This window comes from Liolophura sinensis, chromosome 1 (assembly GCF_032854445.1).
Source record: "Liolophura sinensis isolate JHLJ2023 chromosome 1, CUHK_Ljap_v2, whole genome shotgun sequence".
NCBI classification, from domain to species: domain Eukaryota; kingdom Metazoa; phylum Mollusca; class Polyplacophora; order Chitonida; family Chitonidae; genus Liolophura; species Liolophura sinensis.
The window spans coordinates 81,040,132-81,063,922 of NC_088295.1; the positions used below are offsets into that span (position 1 = coordinate 81,040,132).

At 40.0% G+C, this 23,791-nt stretch overlaps 2 protein-coding genes across 3 annotated transcripts; one reads left to right on the forward strand and one right to left on the reverse strand.

The window, feature by feature from the left end:
• Positions 1–7,048: 7,048 nt before the first annotated feature.
• On the forward strand, positions 7,049–10,160 carry LOC135461903 (uncharacterized). Its single transcript, XM_064739187.1, has 4 exons — positions 7,049–7,126; positions 7,503–7,541; positions 8,111–8,204; positions 8,809–10,160. The coding sequence occupies exons 1-4, from the start codon at positions 7,081–7,083 to the stop codon at positions 9,437–9,439; spliced, it is 810 nt and encodes a 269-aa protein (XP_064595257.1). The 5' UTR covers positions 7,049–7,080; the 3' UTR covers positions 9,440–10,160.
• A 1,386-nt stretch (positions 10,161–11,546) lies between these two features.
• Positions 11,547–22,430, reverse strand: LOC135475371 (uncharacterized). 2 transcript variants are annotated; one of them, XM_064755240.1, is made up of 10 exons: positions 22,202–22,430; positions 21,855–22,061; positions 21,521–21,654; positions 19,298–19,412; positions 19,075–19,194; positions 17,941–18,168; positions 16,795–16,935; positions 14,740–14,967; positions 14,378–14,450; positions 11,547–14,227 (listed from the first exon to the last, which is right to left on the reverse strand). In XM_064755240.1, the coding sequence occupies exons 1-10, from the start codon at positions 22,263–22,265 to the stop codon at positions 13,663–13,665; spliced, it is 1,875 nt and encodes a 624-aa protein (XP_064611310.1). In that variant the 5' UTR covers positions 22,266–22,430; the 3' UTR covers positions 11,547–13,662. The 2 variants fall into 2 exon arrangements, with proteins under 2 accessions (XP_064611310.1, XP_064611319.1); XM_064755249.1 differs by lacking the exon at positions 19,075–19,194.
• Between the last annotated feature and the right edge of the window lie 1,361 nt (positions 22,431–23,791).

Below are 23,791 nucleotides of genomic sequence, written 5' to 3' on the forward strand. Positions count from 1 at the left end.
CAACATTGCCATTGTCAGTGTTCGAAACCGGCTACGTACGGCCCGGTTTTGGCCTGACGTCAAAAACTTCTTCACTGATACCGGGTTACGGTTATTTCCCTCAAACTCTGATCCCTTTGTTAACTGTGCACCTAATTCTGCAGTCTGCTGTCACGTGATATAAAGAAGAGGAAAAACATGTAGGGTTGCATGTACTATGAAAAGCATGCGAATAATCTTTATATTATGATGACTTATACACATATATACATATATACGTACATATATGTGAAGGTGAAATTTCACCGTATACACTAAAACATAATCATTGAACCACTCATTTAGTGAAATTGCAACTGTATGCGATAACCAGCAACAGTTTTGAAAGGGGAATAATTCTATTAACATAGTAACTCAAAATGAACTGGAAACGGAAATGCACGTCACCATTATCAGAGATACAATTATTTCTTCAACAAAGTCTTCTTATTGCGCGGTGATAAACATCTGATTTTACAATTATACTGGTATTAAAACAATTCTAGATTTGAAAATACACCGAGTTCTGAAATCACACGATCTCTCACGAATGTGATATGGTGTGTGACTATAGTACAAAAGTGATTTCTTATGCGTCGTTATTTATATGTCCTGCAAAATTAGCGTCGAGTCATTCAGACATTTACGTTAGGGAGCTGTCCGTTACTCATTCAGACAGTAGCATCTGGGAGTATTCCGTTACTCACTTAGACAGTAAAATCTGGGAGTATTCCGTTACTCATTCAGACAGTAGCATCTGGGAGTATTCCGTTACTCACTTAGACAGTAAAATCTGGGAGTCTTCCGGCACTCATTCAGACAGTAGCATCTGGGAGTATTCCGTTACTCACTTAGACAGTAAAATCTGGGAGTCTTCTGGTACTCATTCAGACAGTAGCATCTGGGAGTCTTCCGGTACTCATTCAGACAGTAAAATCTGGGAGTATTCCGTTACTCATTCAGACAGTAACATCAAGGAGTCTTCCGTTAGTCATTCAGATAGTAACATTAGTGATCACTTCGTTACTCAGTCAGACAGTAACATAAAGGAGCGTTCCGTTACTCATTCAGACAGTAACATCGGGGAGCATCCCGTTACTCATTCAAACAGTAACAACATTCAGCATTCCTTTACTCCAGCAGACAACAATATGGGGAGGATTCCAGTGCTCATTCAGACAGAAATATCCGTTACTCAATAAAACAGTAACAACATTCAGCATTCCTTTACTCCAGCAGACAACAATATGGGGAGGATTCCAGTGCTCATTCAGACAGAAATATCCGTTACTCAATAAAACAGTAACAACATTCAGCATTCCTTTACTCCAGCAGACAACAATATGGGGAGGATTCCAGTGCTCATTCAGACAAAAATATCCGTTACTCAATAAAACAGTAACAACATTCAGCATTCCGTTACTCATTCAGAGAAGAATGTCATCAAGTATTCCGTTGTCTTGGTGACGTCGTGAAAGTAATGCTCCAAATTAGCAATAACTTAACACAAACAACAATTCTCTTGTAATTAAAGTGGAAGGGCAGTATTCGTAAAATGAAATATTTTGTGGTAAGATGATTTATGCCCTACATCATTTTTTTTGTCTTCAAGTGAACTGCCCTGCGAACGCTGAGTACCGGCCAGGGGCGGGATGTTTCTGCCAGGACGGGTACGAGCGGAATGTTCAAAGGACGGGCTGTGTAGGTAAGGAAATCAGATCAGAGCTCTTCTAAATGGGTAGTAATATTTTACGGTTTTCATATTTTATTTCGCAGCATTCTGTTTTATTATTGTAGGTGAAGTACTGTTCTACCTGTTCAATACTGTTCAATATAATATAACTGGGTGGGGCGTCATGTCATGTTGCCTTCGGCATGGCATTCCTGTAAGGTAGCACTACAAAGATGTTTGCGTTGGGTCCGGCCTGCTGTAAGGAGACACCGTCCTGATATGACCGAAATTATGTTGAAGATGCCATTAATCCCCGATCCAACCAACAACTTAATGATTTGTTTGCTATTTGTGTAAACAGTACATCTTTTATTTTATGTTTTTGGGTCTTGTATTTTTACTTTTATTAATGTACCGCAGTGCAATCATCCGGAAATCTTCACATTTACAACACCAGCTTTTTAAAGTATTACTTATGAGATTACGTGTTGTTATCCCATTCTGTTATCAGCTGATTAGATTTGTTAACATCTATGTATAACTGGACCCTGTGGTCTGTATGAGAATGACTCAATAAATAAAATAAACTATACTAAACTAAATCAGACCGGTAATAAAAAGGTCTGTAATGTGAAAAGAATTATACCCAATGTGAAATGTCACCTTAAAATGTGAAGGAAATCTGTTTCCTATACCATATTTTACTTCAGGCCAATAATACATGTACATAGATCATTACTTTCCTCTCCGGCAGTACGTGGGAAGGCCTGAGGATGCAGCCTGAGGATGGTCCTGGGTTTCTCCCGGGATCTGCCCGGTTTCCTCTCAACACAATGCTGGCCGCCGTCGTATAAGTGAAATATTCTTGAGTATGGTCAAATAAATAAAGAAATAGATCATTACTTTAAACATATTTCTGGTGTGTGTGTGGTGGTTGTTGGAGGCTGGGGGGTGGGGGGGGGGGGGATTTGCTCGAGGTGCTTAGCACGTCAGGACGGCGCAAGGACCCAGGAGCCCCCTACCAATACGATCGCTGTGAGTTCAAGTCCAGCTCATACTGGCTTCCTCTCCAGCTCATACTGCCTTTTCGGCCATACGTGGGAAGGTCTGCTAGCAACCTGTGGATGGTCGTTGGTTTTCCCCGGTTTCCTCACACCTTAATGCTGGCCGCCGTTGTACAAGCGATATATTCTTGATATCAAGATATCAAATATCAATCAAATAAATAAATAAATAAATACTTCTGGTGTTTTTCTGGCACAGATCTGAACGAGTGTGTTACTGGTGGGCACCAGTGCCTTGGAAATGCTATGTGTGTGAACCTGGAAGGCACGTACCGGTGTGACTGCTCCCCTGGCTATGAACTAGCACAGGTTCAGTCGGGTTACGTCTGCAGAGGTAAGCTACCCCAGCTATAACCATGCACATCATGTTCACATAACAGTACATTAGTTCATAATCACAATATAGCAATGTAGGGTTAATCAAGATGGCATTTAAAACAGTCTCTCTGCACAGAACCACACAGTCATACATTAGGTGAATGGCATGACTATGCTTAACGTGAAGTCACACCTGATTTGCTAGACAGGTGTGGGAATTCCACACTCTCGCTCAGGCGAACTTGTAAAATTATCGCCAATAACAATTAGCATTTAACCTTTTTTCTAAGCTCACTCACCATGCACCCTTGTATGATGATCACTGTTCACAAATGGACGAATTTAACATATATTTCTTCACCCGTATTTTTCTCATGTATAGGGTTCATCGGAGGACACACCTGTCATCTGACTCAATTATTTCAGTCATTTCCTCCTTCACTACAATCTCACCTCTAGATCAGAGAGAGAATCACAGGTTCTGATCTGGGCGATGGCTTAGTACTGCCATGGTCTACATTACTACATGCAGCTTTTCACGTAGGAAATTCTGTTTTACAGATAAAATTACTTTTGGAAATAATTTTCTTTCCTGCGGAAACTATCTTTCTCATTATAAAATGATTCACCCTGTGAAATAAGCATATTTTCATGTGTAAAAAGTACACATAGTTTCATGTGTAAAAAAGTACACATATTTTCATGTGTCAAAAAGTAGTTTCTCTGTAAAACAATGTTCATTCTGAAAAGCGAATTGACTAACATTTGTAATAAAGCGACAAGTGATCATGGTAAAAATCAGAAAAATGTACCAGAAATTCAAATGAAAATAGACTATGGCGCTAATACGCCACCATAGATCAGCCACTACTAACATGGGAACGGGCCGCGCAGTTAACAACCTCACACTATAGTGCATGTATACTCTACCAAGTTGTTTCCTTACAGATGAGATTATGTCCCCTCCTCCTTAACCCACTCCTACAAATCTAACTACTGGGTGTTCAAAGGACACGATAAGAGTACAGACTACACGATGGAATTCATTTATTCTACCTTTTCTCTCACACGAAAAAGTAATTCTAGGCCTTTTTAGAAACAATGAACTAAAAAGAAAATTTCTCACTGTCACGTTGAAACAATCCCCGTCTGTATGGGTAAACTAGGCCATGGGTCTGGTATTAAGGATGTCAACAGGCTATGAATCAATGTTGTATGACAACACATGTATGCAGAATGCAGTACAAGGATTGATCACGTGATGAAGGACACTGAAGCAATATATACTATCCTTTCCAGGGTGAATTAAATCCACAATTTTTCTTCGACCAGATGAGGCTTCAAATCTGTTAAGAAAGAGAAGCACCCGTATAAAAGTGGAGCTGTTGTTAAGATTTTTGTGAAAACTCAAAAACGGAATTAAATATTTGACTGGACTCGTTGCCCTCTGTTCACGACGTGATGTAACGTGATACCTTTAAAACATAATTTTTGCATATCTAAAGTTAAAGTTCCTTGCAACTGATTTATTTCATGGTAGTTAATCAGTTACAAGGATCATTAACATAGGTATGGGGAAACAAAATGTGTGTCTAAATGATAAGCGTGTTTGAGGTCACGCGGCGGCATTGCGCGGTGTTATCTGATGTGTGATGTGAATAAATTACTAAATTCGTAGTAACAGCCTAGAAAACCCAAAACGTAACCAAAATCTATATATTTATTTATTATACTTCTGCTTTTTCTGCCGTACTCAAGAGTATTTTACTTGCACGACGGTGGTCAGCATTCTGGTGGGAGTAAACCACTACAGAGCCAGGGGAAACCCTCGACCATCCGCTGGTTGCTGACAGACTATACCACGTGCGACCAACCAAAATCTAGACAAATACTCCATATGTATCTATAACACTTTTTGAATTTTATGATTTGGTGTATTTCCTGAAACCTTGTTGATATTTTACGCGGAAGTTTTACACTGAGATGACGAGGCAGTAACATTATGATACAAGGCCTATGTCCTTCTTCCTTGTAGATATCAACGAATGTACTGCTAACCCGCGGGTGCCAATCTGTGGACAAAATGAAAAGTGTGAAAACAACCCAGGGTCTTACAGATGCACGTGCCGAGAGGGATTTTCCCAGTTGCATTCTGGGACGCCATGTGCAGGCAAGTGATCAGTCAAGACAAGGGGCGCGCCTGATAGATCTATCAACCAACAGCTGATGCAATCCGGCAAACACCAGTTAGCTTACAAAGACAACACACACTATTATCTCTGCTTCATCTCATGAATTTGTTGGAAACTGTCCGTCATTAAGTGTTTGATATTTAGCCCATCTGAGACGACATATGCTAACATTCGGGAAAGCGCATATGGAAATATATCGCAGATCATGTGCATGTGTGTGGGGAACATTATTTGCTGCGGACGGATAGGGCCTATGTGAATTAAGTCTGTAATCTGACATTGTTACTGTCACATGGCAACTTCTAGCGCCCATTCGTATGTTCTTGATAACAAACTATGTTTATGCACAATTCATTCTGCACTATATGCACTATATTCACTAAATTAATCACTTCATTATTTTGATTGACTCTCCATACGGAGTTAGGAAAGTTAATGTATTTGGGGTGGATTTGGTTTCGCATCACAGACTATCATGAGGGTACGTTGTTGGTGGCTCACACATTTCCTCATCAACAAACCACTGGTATATTTCATGAGTTAGCATCGTGACATGCAGATATTAGTATATCATTCGTCAGTTACATTGAGTTCGGATCAACGAATGTAGACTAATGAAATCTACCTTATCATGGCGAAACCTGTAGTGGTTTTATTCATTTATTTGAAGGGTGTTTTACGCCGTACTCAAGGATATTTCACTTATACGACGGCGGTCAGCATTATGGTTGTAGGAAACCTGGCACAGCCCGGGGAAAACCCACGACCATCCGCAGATTGCTGGATCTTCCCCACATACGACCGGAGAGGAAGTCAGCATCACCAATCAAATAAATCAGATATGTGTGCTGCATGATGAATACAATATTTCTGTATTGTGGTGTTGAAGACTCATATCAATACACTAAAGCAGAAGAGACCTACTCCAGTAAGCATTTGTTGCTGAGGTCCGTATGACAACCTTAACTACTAGGACAACAACTTACAAAGTTATACTGTGTTTGGACCTATATGATTTGTCCAATGGCTTCAGATCTTGACGAGTGTATGTACAACGCCTGGGCTTGTCATCCGAAAGCAAACTGTACCAACACGATAGGGGGATACCAATGTTCCTGCAACCCAGGATTTGTTGGGAATGGCAATGATTGCATAGGTAAGTACAGGGATACGACTATAATTCTTCTGTCTTTGGTGAGGTTAAGATCAAAGTTTGATAGGTGACGCAGAATTGTTTTTCATGCGTGCTATAAACTTAAACAATTATGTCTTTGTCATCGAAACATATTCCATCTTTTTCACCACCATACTTTTGGTTTGCGGTAGGTTGTCAGAAACTATTCAAGTAATGAGAGGTTAAAGTGTATCCAACATGTAGTGTTTAATTTTAAAATGCATTAATCAAACAATGCAAATAAAAACTTCCGGCAAAGTACAGGCCAGACCAAAGAGAAGATAAATGGCATATTGTTCCACTTATAATCGATGATGAAGGGCCACTTAATATATTTATTGCACATGCCAATGCCTACAACCTTGATATGACCGAATGGCACAATAAGTGACTAACGTGCATCGTTTAACTATAATACAAAATATCACTTCAGTATGCGCTTATCCAAGTCGCATCAAATGTAACAGGTTACTATACTTAGATCACCGAGAAACTTTCTAACAAAATAAATCACTGATTATCACACCAGATATTTTTGTTCCATCAATTACAGACATTGATGAGTGTTCCCGGCTCGGTGCTTGTGGAGAAAACGCCCGTTGTACTAATACAATCGGCTCGTTCAAGTGCGAATGTCTAAACATGAACCAGCTGTCGGTTGTTACAAAAAATGGACGAACTTGTACGGGTAAGTCAGAGTTATTTCCTGAACTTATAAAACGGATAGCAGTATATGCGTAAGTTGACAAGGTCGTGCACTGGGTCACAAAGAATGGGCGGTACTGCTAGGCATATAAGGTCTATGTTGCGAATCCCTTGCCACAAAGAATGAATGAGTTTTAGGAGGAAGTCAGTAAGGTACATGGATTTTGGCCGGTACTTGAATGAACTTTTGGACTTTTCAAGTAATAATAATCATATTTGAGTCATGTTCCGAATGATGTGGTTTCCCAGAATTTATCACATGTACCAGAATAACTAGTTTAACTCCATGATTTATTGCAAAGAAAACTTATGAGAATTTTAGCTACAGCTGATGTCCTTTTTAAAAATTATTTTCACAGAAATGTCGGCTGAAGAACGTTTACAGGCGGATACGGAAGGTAAATGAACGTTTCATAACAACATGACCCTCAAACAATGCTAGTCTATATACTATCGGCTATTTTTACACCCTTGTTTGGCCTCTGTGTGGACGGTCTGGGTGAAAAACTGCACAAAAAGTGTTCTGCGATCTGCTTGTCATTACAGCGAGATATACTGACGTTGAATCCCTCTACAGTTCACGAAATCCCTGAAAATCAAGGCAGGGATCTATAGATCTTGCGACGTAAATGGAGCGAATGATTAGTATCTATAGATGTTAATTTCATTAATGGACACACGTACTGTATAGGGGTTTATGGGAGAGTCAACTGCAAACCAAGTCTAAAGTTAAATGTGTTAAATATTTTGAATTGACGACTTAAACTTTAATCTCCTTTACCAAACCTAACATTTGTAGATGGATGTTTAATAGATGGATGAAATTTTACTACCTCAGTGGGTAAATTTTTTTCTCGACTTGATGCATATTTAATAATTTAAAAATGGGGGGAGATGAAATAAAGTATGCCATCGGAATTGGGATGCTAGAAGGCAGGGTTTGGATGTATTGTCCTCTGTATTTCAGCATCAAACTACTTGGCCATCGGTGTGGGAGTTGGTGTGGCGGTACTAGTGCTGATCATTGTGATTATCATCGTTACCGTTGTTGTATTGAAGAGGTGCGTATAAACTTGCGTTTGTGTGTATGATCGCTCAGTTGCAGGTGGAGGTCATTGGCTGATACCGACAGAATTTCACGTATATCACCATCACATACCCGGAAAATTATCTGACAGGATTAAACATGGCACGTCTACATCGTGCCACGGCCGCATTTTTAGCATTTTGAGTTTCATCCGATGCCGTTCCATGAATGACGAGATCTCACTTACACATTTGGCAAAGATCAGGTCTGCTTTGTATTCCCAATGTATCCATTCAAGAATTAGAACGTCTTTAGTATACACATATTTATCTTGACCAACTTCTGATCTACGCAGATGTAATATGTAGTTTATGGTGGTCAAGGGTTGATTGTGAATGTTCTTTCTTGTGCCTTGTACGCCTTGCTTAGATTTGTGCTGGACAGTTAAATATTTGTAGGGTAATACATTGCAAAACCATTGTAGAATAAGACAATCATTGTTAGTGCAGTCTTGTCTATGCAGACCGGGTAAGGGTACGTAGCGTCCGCTAATTCCCACTGAGGATAAACATCAAAATTTAACTTTCCTAATTGGTTTCAAACTACTAATTAAGTTGCTGGGCTTTGTCAATATTTAGGAGAAGTGAGGATAAGGAACTGCCAGGACTGAGTATGGCGGACGGCATACAGATCACCCCGGTCGGTATAGACGGTCATCATTACGAGAATGTCCCTACACCCACAGATGTTAACTACATCACTGTGATTGCAGATCCCGTGGGCACCGTGAGATCTAACCTCGTCACTGGCAACTACAACGACCTTTACTCCAATAACAAAATTATCAAGTCCAAGAACATCTACAACGACACCAGTTCCTCCAATGCTGATAATATCAGCCTAGAATTGAATGAGAATTTATGTAAAGTGGCAATGAAACCACAAAACCGGGAATTAGTGATTCCTGAAGTTCGGAGATCAAGGAGACCTTATGAGACGTACTCTACCCAAGCGACGGTGGTGACACCTGGTGTTCGATCAGACGACTACGATACTTACAACATGCTGTGGGACAAAATCAATAAGGACATTGAGGCCATCAAACCGACGCTGAAGTCACATGGGAGTAAAGTAGTGGAGGTGTCACGGACCCTGAGTGGGGGAAGTAACTACGACCATCTGGGTGAGAAGCCAGCGGGGGCGATGTTACACGGCGACACAAGTGATTATAACCATATATATGACAGATCTGGCCAGACAAGCTTCTGAGGGCAAGACGTAAACAGGGTGTGGGTGAGCCAGCCCAAACATGTTCACCATATCTGGTTCAAAATACATGCATGACCTTCACGATATCTAGCCTCGAAATATAACCTTCAAAATACGACCTTCAAAATATTACCTTCACAATATCTGGCCTCAAAATGTGCCCTTTACGATGGCTGGTCTCAAAATATTACCTTCTCAATACCTAGCCTCAAAATATAATCATCACAAAATCTGGCCTCAAAATATGAACTTTCCGATAACTGGCCTGAAAATGTGACCTAAACGATGTCGGGCCTCGAAGTATGACTTTCACGATATCCGGCCTCCAAATGTAACCTTTACGATGTGTGACTTGAAAAAAAGACCTTCACAATATCTGGCCTCCAAATATGACCTTTACGATGTCTGGCCTCAAGACAGGCCCAAACCTTTTACTTGGTGATACATGCAAATATCATTAGTACTTCGTTAGTAATTACATATGGAGTTGAAAATGTTTTAAGTACCTGGTTTAATGAAAAGTGTATCGGGATTTTATATCTTTGCTCATGACAAGAAATGTTATGTAATGTCTGACAAACAGGAACATCAGGACACTTCACGCTGAACAAATATTAATGTCACGACAGAATGCGGTTCATTGAATCTTCCAGTGTGTATACGTAATTATCACTGCATGAGATTAGCTGTCAGCACTTACTGCACAAAACAGGAAGGATACAGCAACATGATCTGATCGGTGCATAAAGTGCACAATCACCATAACGTTACAACTGATATTCATAAAATATCAGTTCTGACATTACTGATACAATAATGAAAGTAAGTATGTATCTAAAAATGTGTGTGTGTGTGTGTGTGTGTGTGTGTGTGTGTATTTCTAAACTTGTGACCCTCATGTAACGTAATCACCAAATAAATGCTTCGCATTGCACCATAGTCTTTAATAGATTTTTAACGAATTCAGTATTGTCAACCCTCCCTGTTCCACGATGCCGTTCCTAGATTGTGACAATATATAGTACCACACATCATACTCATTAGACCACTGCTAAGTTTTCACGCGTCACAACCACACTAGCACGTGCATATAGTATGTATAGCCCAATCATTAGGACTCAAAAAACTATCATCATTTAGGGCAGCTGGTGAATCTCTGTATTGGGCTGCGAAACAAATGCTGGAGTAGCATTAAAATTGAAGTGTAGAATTGAAAATTGATGGTACATGTATTAGAGCCCGTAGTAATAGTGCTATAAAGCATAAATGTACCGTACAGCTGTGTTACACGATCTAAGTGGCAAAAATGTTACAGTCATCGATTATTTATTCGCTTTATTTATTTTGATGTATTATGTTTATAATTTCTTTGAATGTTATTGTAAATACATTCACTTAAAGTAACTTCATCGTAAAGTTGCAGGGAGCTGATGAATTTTTAGACTCATTTTGTTGTAAATATGAGTTATATTTCAGGGTGAAAAAACCTGTATCCTAACCCTTGGGTCATCTGCTATGAAATGGTTTGTTCAAGACTCGGATTTCTTTATTATGTCTTACACTGCCTTATGCGTTCAACTATTTCTGAAAGACCCGTATATTTAGCTTTGTAAATAAACATCATTCATTAGACATGTCCGTGTGTATGGCTGTTTATACGCGAGCTGTTTAGGGCCTCCCTGGCCGAGGTGGTTAGCGTACCAGTGGGGCGCACTGACCCATGCAGGAGCCTCTCACCAATGCGGTCGCTGTGAGTTCGAGTCTAGCTCATGCTGGCTTCCTCTCCAGTCGTATGTGGAAAGGTCCTGCAGCAACCTGCGGATGGTCGTGGGTTTTCCACAAGGTCTGTCCGGTTTCCTCCCACCGAAATGCTGGCCGCCGTCGTATAAGTGAAATATTCTTGAGTACGGAGTGAAATATCAATCAAATAAACAAATAAAGATCATGAATACATAGAACCGTAACTCAATTCCGGAAATAACACACGGGCTTTCAGCCTGTCCAATGATCACCGCCAATCGACATGTCAAACCTTAGAATAAATCTAAATGATTGTTTCAAAACGCAAAAACATGAAGTGAAATCAAACGAGGCATTGACTGTAATTTATCAACACGATGTCTAATAAGATGGATAAGTACAGATGACAAAGCCACGGAGAGATGGCCACAAGGAACTTCCTCAACAGGCTCAATTTCCACGCTGTGTAAAGTCGCGTTCACACGAACACGATTTGTCATATCGACTCCTCAAATTCGACAAGTGGATGAAAACTGGGACAAATCTGTTTTATCAGCTGCATTATCTCGATGCGATTTGCCCAATGCTGTGCCTACATGTAAAATCGCATGAAATAATGTATATCCTATCTCCATGCAACTCTTCGAATACGACGAAATGTCTTCACAATCGCACCTTGTGAACGCGGCATACAGGCAGTCACACAATAAAATAAAGTATACATTTGTTCATCGTCTTTTCGGATGTTCCTGTAAATCTTTCTGTTGTGCGTTGATGAACTCATTTCGTACATTACCTTACATGAACTACTGATCTGCGTGCAGTACTGATAAGCCAAACCTATTTATGGAGCCTCACTCGACACGACAAAATACCATTAAAAGACATTGTTTCCGGTTCCATACAAATAAGTGAAGGGTAAGATTTGTTTTAATATATTAGTATTTTACCTAACTACATAGTGCATCTGACATTAAGGAAATACCTTTACGAAAACAAATAATTTGCACAGGATAAATCCATTACTGTTACATACCACGAGGGACAATAATCCTCAAAAACTGGCTTGAAGACGTCGATCGTTTATGCTCACTAATGGAGTTTATGTGCAGCGTACATGATGGCAATCACACATTAGGTAATCTTAAATCAGTTTGAAAATCAGATTCCCATGTATACAAGTATATTAATTATATATGTAAATTATATCCTCACGCCAGTTTGACTGTTAGAGTAATCAAGCAATTTTTATGGAAATGCCAGTGCAAAGATGATGATCCATTACATCTAATCATATAAAAAAATACAGCTGATACGACAAAAGTTATTCTCACACATTAACATTTACAAAAATATACTCCAGTACTTGTATCACACAAATTACTATTTTTTCTTACTTCATGACCATCCTTAGTCAAGGGTAATACCAGGCCGCCTAGTCTTATTTAACAACGTTCTCCGGCAAAATTCGGCAACACTCGGTTACGCTCGTACGGGCTAGCTACTTGCAAGGTTTTTGAATGGCCATAAATAAAGACTACTGTTTTGCGGAAAATATAACTTGACGGCATGGACATTCTTATGTGCTGATATGTATACGATATTTAGCCGATAATATTACTTAGATTATACTGATATTTTATTTTTAACAGTTGAATGACAACCACTAACGAATAATATTTGTTTGCTTCTGTATAATATATCTCGGTACAATATTACATTTAAATTGTGATGTACAGGTATCCTACAGTGAATTAATTGGGTGTCATATCTAACGAGTTTGAACATTGGGCTTAATTGTTTCTGTTTTACAGCAGTAGGCTTGTCAGTTTCCTGTATAGACCGATCCACAGCGATGTACCTCACACAAATTTTACAGCATATAAAATGTTTTAAGAACTCGAACTTATCATGTTTAGTGTGAGCATACACTCGTGAATTGTACCTTGGATATCATCTGGTACCCCATGTAACATGTGTTACGCCTTGCTATTACCTTGGTAGTTATATATCAAATATGGCTGCTGTTATATTTTTGATGTGAGCTTTAACAGAGCACCAACTTGTGTATATACAGCAAGTGATTTGAGTGCCTTCAATATTCCAAACTTATTTTGAAAATAATTAGTTGGTACATGATGCTATAAAAAGAAAAAAAAACATATATAGATCAACTAGTTAAACAAGCTTCACCGAGATGTTCAGTTTATATTCTGATTAACGCTTATCCCAGGAGAGTGTGACGTCAAGGATGGTCACGAAGTAAGATTTTTTCTAGAGCCGTCCAGATGTATATGGGTGTTCGATTTGAAAAATTCGGTGAAGTATCACAGATGAACGAGAGGCGGGTATGCAGCTTTCATGACATTCAAGATGGCGAGTGAGACACCATTAGGTTATCGTACTATCCTGGTGCACCATACATTGTAGTATTTATTTTGTTCTATTGGTCGGTTCCAAGTGCCTGCTGCTTGTATGCTAGATCAGATATCGCTGGACACGTGGTCGTACACTGAAAAATCGCCAACTCCATCGGTAGGCGCACACGTTATATTGTCGATGTGCAGTTCATCGTAATTTTCGTTATTTTTCTTCGGGCTGCCTCTGGCGATGACATGATCGTAAGGGGAGGTCACCGAGGATTCGTTGTAATTTACATATGTAGGGTCCTTTCGGGACACAACTGATTGAAGCGGGGTTGGTTTCGTGTGGCATCCAGATGCCTTCGGGACAGCCAGTTTGTCGTAGTCTGCTCCTGGTTGTAAGGCATCATCCACCCTCTTATCCACACAGTTACTTTTAGGGCTTGTGATTCCGGCGTCGGAAGATGGTGTTTTTGCTTTGACCGTAGAGTAAAAAACTTCTTCCACAGTGTTATTCTTAATATTACCGTTGATGTACATGTTAGTTTGGTCGTGATTCGTATCCAGTTCAGTCATCCACACGATTGAGCCAGAACGCAAATCATAACCAACGTTGTGGTTGTACTGCTTTTCACGGCGAAGACGACTGTCGGGTGCCCCTGACTGTGAGGACCTCTTCCGAACCCTATGGAAAGTAAGTGCTTGAAGTATAGTGGGAAAATGGTATGACGAAAGCGAACATCGGATGTAGAGAAAGTTGCCATAGAAATCATTTGTTTCTAAACCAAAACAAATTTACTATCTACTCACTATATATACTCATCTATATACTCACCTGCAAACAATCATCACAGTTACAACGCATAGAACTAACAAACCCATCGACACACCAACGCCAGTGTACAGAGCTGGAATGAAAAACAGACTTTCAGATACACAGCACTTTGTCGAGCAACAAACATCGTTAGGCCTATATCGACAAAATCGAAGATAACAGAAAGCGTTAACAGGATACGATTTATTGCAATTTTTTGTGCAAGCTGTGTTTCACTCTACGTGTTCACACACTGCATGTTGTTTGTCTACAGCTTCAAATCCCACGAATCGCATGAAAAACTGGACGAGTTGACATGACAAATCGAATCATATGAATGATCGCGGCTGTTGAGGTTGAAGAAACTGTACTGTGATTCTTACCTGGTGACGACATTTCAGTATTGCTCATATCTAACGTCACACCCACTAGCGATTCATTGGTCACGTGATCTGTTTCCCCTGAGGGTTGGTGTGTAATGACAGTTGTGCGTGATGACTGAGATGACGGTGGATTAGTGTCCGTGATAACCGTGGATAGTTCATCAACTGTGGACACGTCAAGTGGATCAGTAGGGGTTTCCTCTACAATGATGGTCGCAGTTGTTGTCTCTAAATAATAACAACAGAAGAACAAAAACTGATATATGAATGACATGCAATTTGTTACCTCGCTTGTTGTGCGGCCATTTCTCGTGCCATCGATTTCAAAATCGCATCACACCTTGCTAACAGTTTCAGACATGGCTGGAAACGTTTTACTTCCATTTCCAGGCAACTACCCTCTCTTAAAATTATTTATATTTTTGTATGAAAGATTGTGGTGTTGCTTTTATTAACGAAACTGGTATTTGGGAATTTGATTTTGTATATATTGATTTACCAGCTGACGGCCGAAAATAACACCAATGTATGGTTACACTCAACCTATTGACATTCAGGCTATAGGCCTATGCGTCATTATTAAAATGACCTCGTAACGTAATGATCTACTGCCTATGCCCCATTTAAAAATTTACACCCACGGTCTATGTCTGCTTCGCACGCTATTGAATGACGTGTTTGGTAACGCAATGTGACCAAGCATACTTTCTGGGGAGACCTTACAGCCTATTCAGTTCGCCGAGCAGTTATGGCTTGTAAGACTACAAAATAACGACACACTGACAGGACAGCGGTAGAAATTCATTTCTATCATTGCAGAAAGGATAGTGGCTGCATTATCAAGTTATCAAATTACATTCGTAATACCTAAATCACATCGCCTTATGGCGCATTAACAAAACAGCGGTAGGAGAAAGAACCTGGTGCGGTAAGGCGGAGAATAGGCTCCACAGAGGTACGATAAGAAAGTGCAAATTTCAAAATCCCAGCACATTTCAGTAAATTTCGGAATCAGAAGTATAAAACCTGGTCGAAGCACTCATTAAAATTATATTGGCGTAAAGGAGTTGGTTGCTTAGTAATAACCCTCCAATAACCCGCTCTCGATCAAAAACGCCAATTTGTCGTTCAAACGAGGCACTGTTTCTTTTTAATTTACAGTATGAAATCAACGTTAACCGGAAAAATATCTTCACTAAAACCTTCAGGGGTGCATTTCTACGTGCTGTCAAAGTTTCGTTTTGGTTAACTTTTGTCTTCATATGTAAAACATAAACTTTACAATGTGATCAGCTTTGTTATATTTTAGCGAGTTTAAAATCTGTATTTCTGCCCTGGTCTATCAGGCGGAGAACAGGTTGCATATCGCGGAAAAGAGCGAATCTTTGTGGCTCTTTTTTTTTTTCCTTGGAAATATACTTTTGTGTGAGTAAAGATAAAGGCCTTCTTGCATTAAATAAGTGTTATCATGAATTAGAACGTATAAGCTATGGTATTACATAGTATTTGGCAACTATAGCGACATCATACATGAATACTGCTTGAGTGAGTGAGTGAGTGCTTGAGAGCTCATGTGATCCTCTAACTATCATCAATATTAATGCTATGCGTAACGGAAGTATAAGGCTGAAAGTTACATCTGTTATACATGTATTTGATGGACTGATACATGACTGCGTGCTCAAGAGTGTTGCAGAGTTAAATTTGTGGTGCAGGGATTTTCATAACTCTACAGTGTGTACTGCAAGAAAAAAAATTATTTCAGTGTGACTTCAGCCGGTTACAATTTTTCGATTTTATGACCTATGCATCTCTCCAGTGCATGTTTGGAACTGTATAAGCCACATGCATGTCATATAACAGGAAAAGAAGAGTAAAACAGAACTGAAAAAAGAAGTAGCCTTACGAGTGTGTCAGCAGCTCTCACTCACAACTATAGTCAATTTCGGTTCCTGAGGTGCACAGGTTTTTGCACTGGGGCCGATTCCCCGCCTTACCATACCAGGTCCTTTGATTTACGAAGTTTTGTGAAAGTTTTCTCTGCATTACAAGTACCGTAGGGTAAGGCACAAGCAGCTGGGATGTACGGGTATGACCTTGGGCACCAATGCGCTTCTAACCCTGATCCTTTCCACACCAGGCATTTTCGGAGATAATCTTGTTTGACATCGGGCCACATATCCGATACCAATCGACCTGAAAGAAATAAAGAAAAGCATACAAAAAGCACCCCTTTGTTCTTTGAATTTGAAAGATCAAAATATGTCGGCACGTTCATGATTCTATCTGTGATACAAAATTAAGGCTTGAAGTGATACAGGGAGGGAAATAGAGAAGAGGTTTTTGAAATGAAAAACAACATTGTTGAGAGAATATATGTAGCAGTATCACCGTCAATGTAACAGTCTCGCCGTCAACGTAACATTGTCATCCCCAATGTAACAGTCTTGGTGTCGACGTAACAGTTTCACTGTCAATGTAAAGGCCTCGTCGTCAGTTTAACGGTCTCACCGTGAATGCAACAGCCTCTTCGGCAGTGTTACTGTCTCACCGTCAGTATAACAGTTTCGCCGTCAGTGTAGCAGTCTCACCGTCATTGTAACAGTCTCACCGTCAATGTAACAATTTAATTGTCAGTGTAACAGTCTAAGCGTCAAAGTATCAGTCTCACCGTTCATGTATCAGACGCATTGTCATTGTAACAGTCTCACTGTCAACGTCAGCCTCACCGTCGATGTCGCAGTCTCATCGTCAATGTAACAGTCTCACCGTCAACATAACAGTCTCACCGTTAGTGTAACAGTCTCACTCTCAGTGTAACAGTCTAACCGTCAATGTAACAGTCACGCCGTCAGTCTAACAGTCTCACCGTCCATGTATCAGTCTCACCGTCTATGTATCAGTCTCACGGTCCATGTATCATTCTCATTGTCAATGTAACAGTCTCACTGTCAATGCAGCAGTCTCACCGTCAACGTAGTAGCCTCGCCGTGACAGTATTAAAGTCAATGTCACTTCCAATGTAACATTCTCACCGCCAATGTAACAGCCTAGCCGTCAGTGTAGGCCTAACAGTCTCGTCGTTAATGTAACAGTCTCACCGCCATTGTAACTGTCTCGTCGTCCATGTATCAGTCTCACTATCAATGTCACAGCCCCACCGTCAGTGTAGCAATCTCACCGTCAATGTAACAGTCTCACCGTTAATGAAGCGCCACTTGGCGGGCCCCACTCCCAGCCATAGCGAACCGCTCGAGAAAATGTCGTAAAGACTATCCTGCAGCAAAGGAGATTCCCAATTTAGTTTCGCCAGAGTTCCACCACCTTGCTCACACATGAGTCCTGCAGACGTCCACTTGAGCTTGTATTTTGTGATCCACAGGAAGGAACTGCCGTATTTTACGAACTCTTTGACAGAAGGACGCTTCCCTAAATTAATGCAGCAAAAGATATTTAAGTGATACATGAAACGCGTGGTTTTTATTTCTCAATACGTAGTATATGATGTGGCCTAATGTATAAAACTACAAAAACGATTATCGGCTTTCTTCTTGGGGGGTAAAATGGCTGTAAATTACAGTTTTCGAAGACCAAAGACGATCAGTCCGGAAATTAAGCTAAATAGCCTACTATTCAGTAGGCTAAAGTTTTTTAATTTCAAAAACTTCTAAATATGTTTTGCCAAGACATGGTTAATCAACTGCCGACGTGACATTAAGCCATACTTACTCATTCAAAACAAGTTTGAAAGAGCTCATATAGTATGGTGGGGGGAGGGAGTGGTGGTAAATTAACATTTAATCAAAAATTATCGATCTCGATAACTTTTATTGATATTACTCGGTTAAATATTAATTTGACCCCTCATAAAATACAAACACCGGTACGTGTATTTGTCTAGAACTACAAAACCTCTTGGATTACAAAGTTATACAAGCTATTGGTTTTATGTTTGACATCAGATTATGCAAGAATATTTAAGAATAAGGCGGTGGTCAGTTTCTTGGAAAGGGGAAACCAGGGTGTCTTTATGAAACCACCAGGCTCTGGAAACTAACTGAAAAACATTCTAAGAAGTGACACCTAGATTTTTAACTACAGAGAGTGCTGAATGTGTATAACATATCGGTGGGAGAAGACTAGCTTCAAAGTAGACCACCTATACAACCGAGAGTGAAAAAAGTGGAATATCGAAACATGTCCTGCTCGACGAAAGGATATCGCCAGCCCTTCAAGTTTTTCAATCGAATCAAAAGAGAACCAACTTAATGACCCACCTCAAGACAATCACTAATAAATATAAATTTGAAAATGTATCACAGCTGCTGTTCTTACCAGACTGGCATAAGGCTCTGTATTCTTTGTCACATCGTTTAGCCTCTCTTCTGATTTTATAATAGCCAGCATTCACTGTTTCACAGCTGTTGTCATCTTCAGTTAGGTGTTCTGCTCTTACTACAATACAGTAGGTATATTCAGTGAGTGGTGAAGCTGTAAGTCGTTACGAGGTACCCCGTTAATCAATACTAAAGTATAAATAAAACTATTTAAAACTTACTATCGAATCGGTGTGTGTTTGTTCCCTTCACTACACCTCCGTCCCATCTGAAAGGGTCCTCGCAGTCATATTTCCGAGAACGAGAGATGCTGTTTGAACAGCCGCATTGAGACTCCTGAAATATGGTTTCATAATAAAAAAAATTCGTTGGGATTGTAAAGAGAAAACAGCACCGCGGACAGACCCACCTTAACACAGTCAGCCATAGATAGAGAACAGTAAAGCAGACAGATCCACGTTAATAAATTAATCATAAACAAAAACAGCACTGCAGTCAGGTCCACCTTCAAAAAAGTGATTAGCTAGAGAGAACAGTACTGTAGACAGATCTGCCTTAACACAAGTAATCAGCAACAGACAACAGCACCGCAGACATCTTCCTTAACAAAGGTGATCAGCAACAGGGAGCAGCACTGCAAACATTTCTGCCTTAACAAACGTGATCAGCAACAAAGAATAGTACTACAGAGAGATCCATCTTAACAGAGTCAGTCATAAATAGAGAGCAGTCAAGCACAGATCCACGTTAATAAATTAATTAATCGTAAACAAAAAACAGCACTGAGGCCAGATCCACCTTCACAAAAAGTGATCAGCAACAGAGAACAGGTAATCAGCAACAGAGAACAGCACTGCAGACATCTTCCTTTACAAAGATGATCAGCAACAAACAACAGCACTGCAGACATATCTGACTTAACAACGTGATCAGCAACAGAAAACAGTACTACAGAGAGATCTGTCTTAACAAAGGTGATAAGCAACAAATAAAACAACTGCAAACAGATCTGCCTTAACAAAGGTGACCAGCAACTGGGAAGAGTACTGCAGATAAAACTGCCTTAACAAAGGTGATCAGCAACAGAAAACAGTACTACAGAGAGATCTGCCTTAACAAAGGTGATAAGCAACAAAGAAAAGAACTGCAAACAGATCTGCCTTAACAAAGGTGATCAGCAACTGGGAACAGTACTGCAGATAGAACTGCCTTAACAAAGGTGATCAGCAACAGAGAACAGCACTGCAGACAGATCTGCTTTAACCAAGGTGATCAGCAACAAGGAACAGCACTGCAGACAGATCTGCCTTAACAAATGTGATGAGCAACACGAAATAGTACTGCAGAGAGATCTGCCATTAAAAAAGGTGATCAGCAAGAGAGAACAGTACTGCAGACAGATCTGCCTTTACGAAGGTGATCAGCAACAAGGAACAGCACTGCAGACAGATCGGCCTTAACGAAAGTGATCAGCAACAGAGAACAGCACTGGAGACAGACCTACCTGAACAAAGGTGATCTGCAACAGGGAATAGTACTGCAGAGAAATCTGCCTTAACAAAGGTGATCAGCAACAGGGAACAGCAATGCAGATGGTCGCGGGTTTCCCCCTGGCTCTGCCCGGTTTCCTTCCACTATAATGCTGGAACTAAGATGATTAGCAACAGAGAAAAGCACTGCAGACAGATCTGCTTTAACAAAGGTGATCATCAACAGAGAACAGCACTACAGACAGATCTGCCTGAACAAAGGTGATCAACAACAGAGAACAGCACTGAATACAGATCTGCCTTAACAACGGTGATCAGCAGCAGGGAACAGCACTACAGACAGATCTGCCTTAACCAAGTTGTTTCAGCAACAGAGAACAGTACTGTAGACAGATCTGCCTTAACAAATTCAGTCATAAACAGAGAACAGTACTGAGCCATCATAAGAGAGTAAATCTTCAACAAAAAACAGTACAACAGACAGGTCCTCCTTAACAAAGTCAGTTACAGACAGAGAAAAGTACTGCAGACAAATCCCCCTTAACAAATTCAGTCATAAATGGAGAACTGAACTCTTGATAGATCCACCCTAACAAACGTGACCATAAACACACCTTTACTTCTGACAGATTGACCCTAACGAAGACTACTAAAAATCAAGACCAGTGCCTTAGACAGATTCACCATAACAACGACAAACCTCTATCATATGCTATTACCATTACAAATGTATTCAAGGGAGCCGGTCCCTAGATGATCTACTTTCTCTTAAGACAGAAAACCAAGAACCCAAAACACGACCATCATACATGTAGATTTACCTACATAATATGCAAAAACGAAGAAAAGAACAAAGCAATAGACAGGCTCCATATAGAGAAACTATAATTGAGAAGGACAAGTCTGCACATCAATTTAATAATGACGTAAGTAAAAAGACTGCGCATCACTCACTTTTACATAGGCACAATGAAAGGAATAACAAGTTTGTAGACATTCGCTCAGGCTGTTACTCGGGTGGAAATCAACATCCTGAGCTATGTTATCTGAACACCCTTTCCACGTACCATAATAGTAAGATGAATTATCTGTGAACAAAAAGAACAAAACGTTAATTTCCGCCTAAACTGCAGTCTCACGGGAACAGATTACTTTAGTAAAGGTGATGAAATCATGACTGTACATACGGAGTCAAATTTCTTAATATACAAAAGATAAATGAACAAATATTGTTTGTTATTGTATAGAGCTTGAGACATGGAGAACGGCCTGTCTTATTCATTTGCACCTGTAGTCCACACCCTGGAAACCCTTCCACCGACCCACACTTGGTTTATCCTTGCGGAAATCAAGGTGTCGACGTCTTTGGTGTCTTGACTGGGAATGGCTAGATCTCCGCCACGGTCAATGCAACACTCTCTGGCATCATTCCAAGACGAGAATGTTTCCCTAGTAATGCACAAGCTGTTCGCTGTTACACTACAAAAATCATTCTCTGCAACAACACAAAAATAGGTAATCACAGCATGGCCAAATTTCCATAAATAACACATAATACTATACCACCTGGTTACTCAATCAAATTGTTACATTGCTCTGAAAGACTATTTATTCATGGAGCTTGATGACACGTACCCTGAGCAGCCACACAGGAGCAGGAGGCGTGTAGGGTTAACAGCAATACAGAAATGTACATCATAACGGTAGATATTCAACTGCTTCTTCAGGTTATCATCCGCACGCAGTGGGAGTACATCTGTCATCTTTCATCAGCCGAAGCTGTGGCCATTGTTGGTACGTTACTAACTTGAAGGGAATGCTCACATTATAATAATATACACGAGAATAAATAACGTGAGCTCAATCGTTCAGCTTGGTTACACGACACTGCCTGGGAACGGTCAAAAACAGCAAACACCGTGGCTCTGCTATCTATGGTAGCTGGATCAAACCATATTTATGATAATGTATACAGTTCTTATCAAGTGCTAAAACCTCTGATGCACTTTGTTGTCAGCCGACTTATTCTTGGAATATGCTATTCAGAACACAATCGCATAAAATTCAACTACAAAAAATTTCCATTATATATTTCAAGTTCCGTTCACTCTCTTGAAAATACGTGAATCTGTAAGACGTGATCGCGTGAGAGGGTGAGGCTGTCCACACCTGTATGAGGTGACAACATTTTATTTCATTCGCTTACACAGATCATGTAACAACCATATAGCACGTTTATCGGTGAAAACACACTTTTAAAGAGCTATTCTACCATGATTTACGACAGCAGTCTGCAATGAGTATCAATGACGGTCATTTTTAACATCTTGTAATGTTATTAATGTAAACATTTTTAGAATACTAGGATATTAAAACAAAGAGAATTTCATAAAGGAATGCATACTCCTACAAAAGCTCACTACTAAACAAACTGCAAGAGCACTTTTGGTACAGTTCTTATGTAAAAGTTTTACTGTCATGTGGTGCAAATTTGCTCCCGTATAGCTATTTGCATGAGGAAGTCAACCCTGTCATATTTATGCTTTTTTATCAACACGATATTGCGTTGCTACACACCAAGAGGTCATATTAAGACACTCTAATTCTGGTACAGGCCCGAGTTGGTCTCGATCACATATAGCAGCCATTTTGTCTCCAGCAAACTAGATTCTTGTTTAGCAGACCACAATATTAACGTGTTCACATCCTCGGTTAAAACACTCTTCTGTGCATGATGAACGAATATGTGGGACTACATTATACAGTTCATTTAAACACTGTATCTCGTTGTCCCGTTGTCAATTTCTAAACTTAAGCTGGGGTCTTGTCAATTTCTCCAAACAATAATAAGTATAAAGTTTGCTGGATTATTATTGACAAAGATGAGGCAATTGGATTGAAACCAACATTACAAGCATTGAATCAAGCCTATTCTCCTGTGACGTGATGCAAATTAGTGCTATGGTAATGTAGAACTTCCAATCAATCAGATGAACAACGAACAAAATGAAGAACAAAGGGGCTTTTTTACATAGCTAGGTGCACATGCGGTTAAAGTTTGATGAAAAGAGATATCATGTTGACAAGCAGTCACAAAATAGGGTTCTTCTCAATAGCTATATGCACATGTGGTGTAGACATGTGACTATACAAGCGTTTATCAAGGTTTTCAAGGATATGAACGGACGAGCGGACTGACGCCAACCGTTACGACAATACCCTATG

Bases quoted from the DNA above. Each gene is read 5' to 3' on its own strand.
- LOC135461903 (XM_064739187.1), top strand. From the start codon at position 7,081: ATGAACCAGCTGTCGGTTGTTACAAAAAATGGACGAACTTGTACGG. The intron at 7,542-8,110 runs GTAAATGAACGT...TCTGTATTTCAG, and splicing joins TTTACAGGCGGATACGGAAG to CATCAAACTACTTGGCCATC. The intron at 8,205-8,808 runs GTGCGTATAAAC...GTCAATATTTAG, and splicing joins ACCGTTGTTGTATTGAAGAG to GAGAAGTGAGGATAAGGAAC.
- LOC135475371 (XM_064755240.1), bottom strand. From the start codon at position 22,265: ATGATGTACATTTCTGTATTGCTGTTAACCCTACACGCCTCCTGCTCC. The intron at 18,169-19,074 runs GTAAGAACAGCA...GCATTAATTTAG, and splicing joins CAGAGCCTTATGCCAGTCTG to GGAAGCGTCCTTCTGTCAAA. The intron at 14,228-14,377 runs GTGAGTATATAG...TACTTTCCATAG, and splicing joins ACTGTGATGATTGTTTGCAG to GGTTCGGAAGAGGTCCTCAC.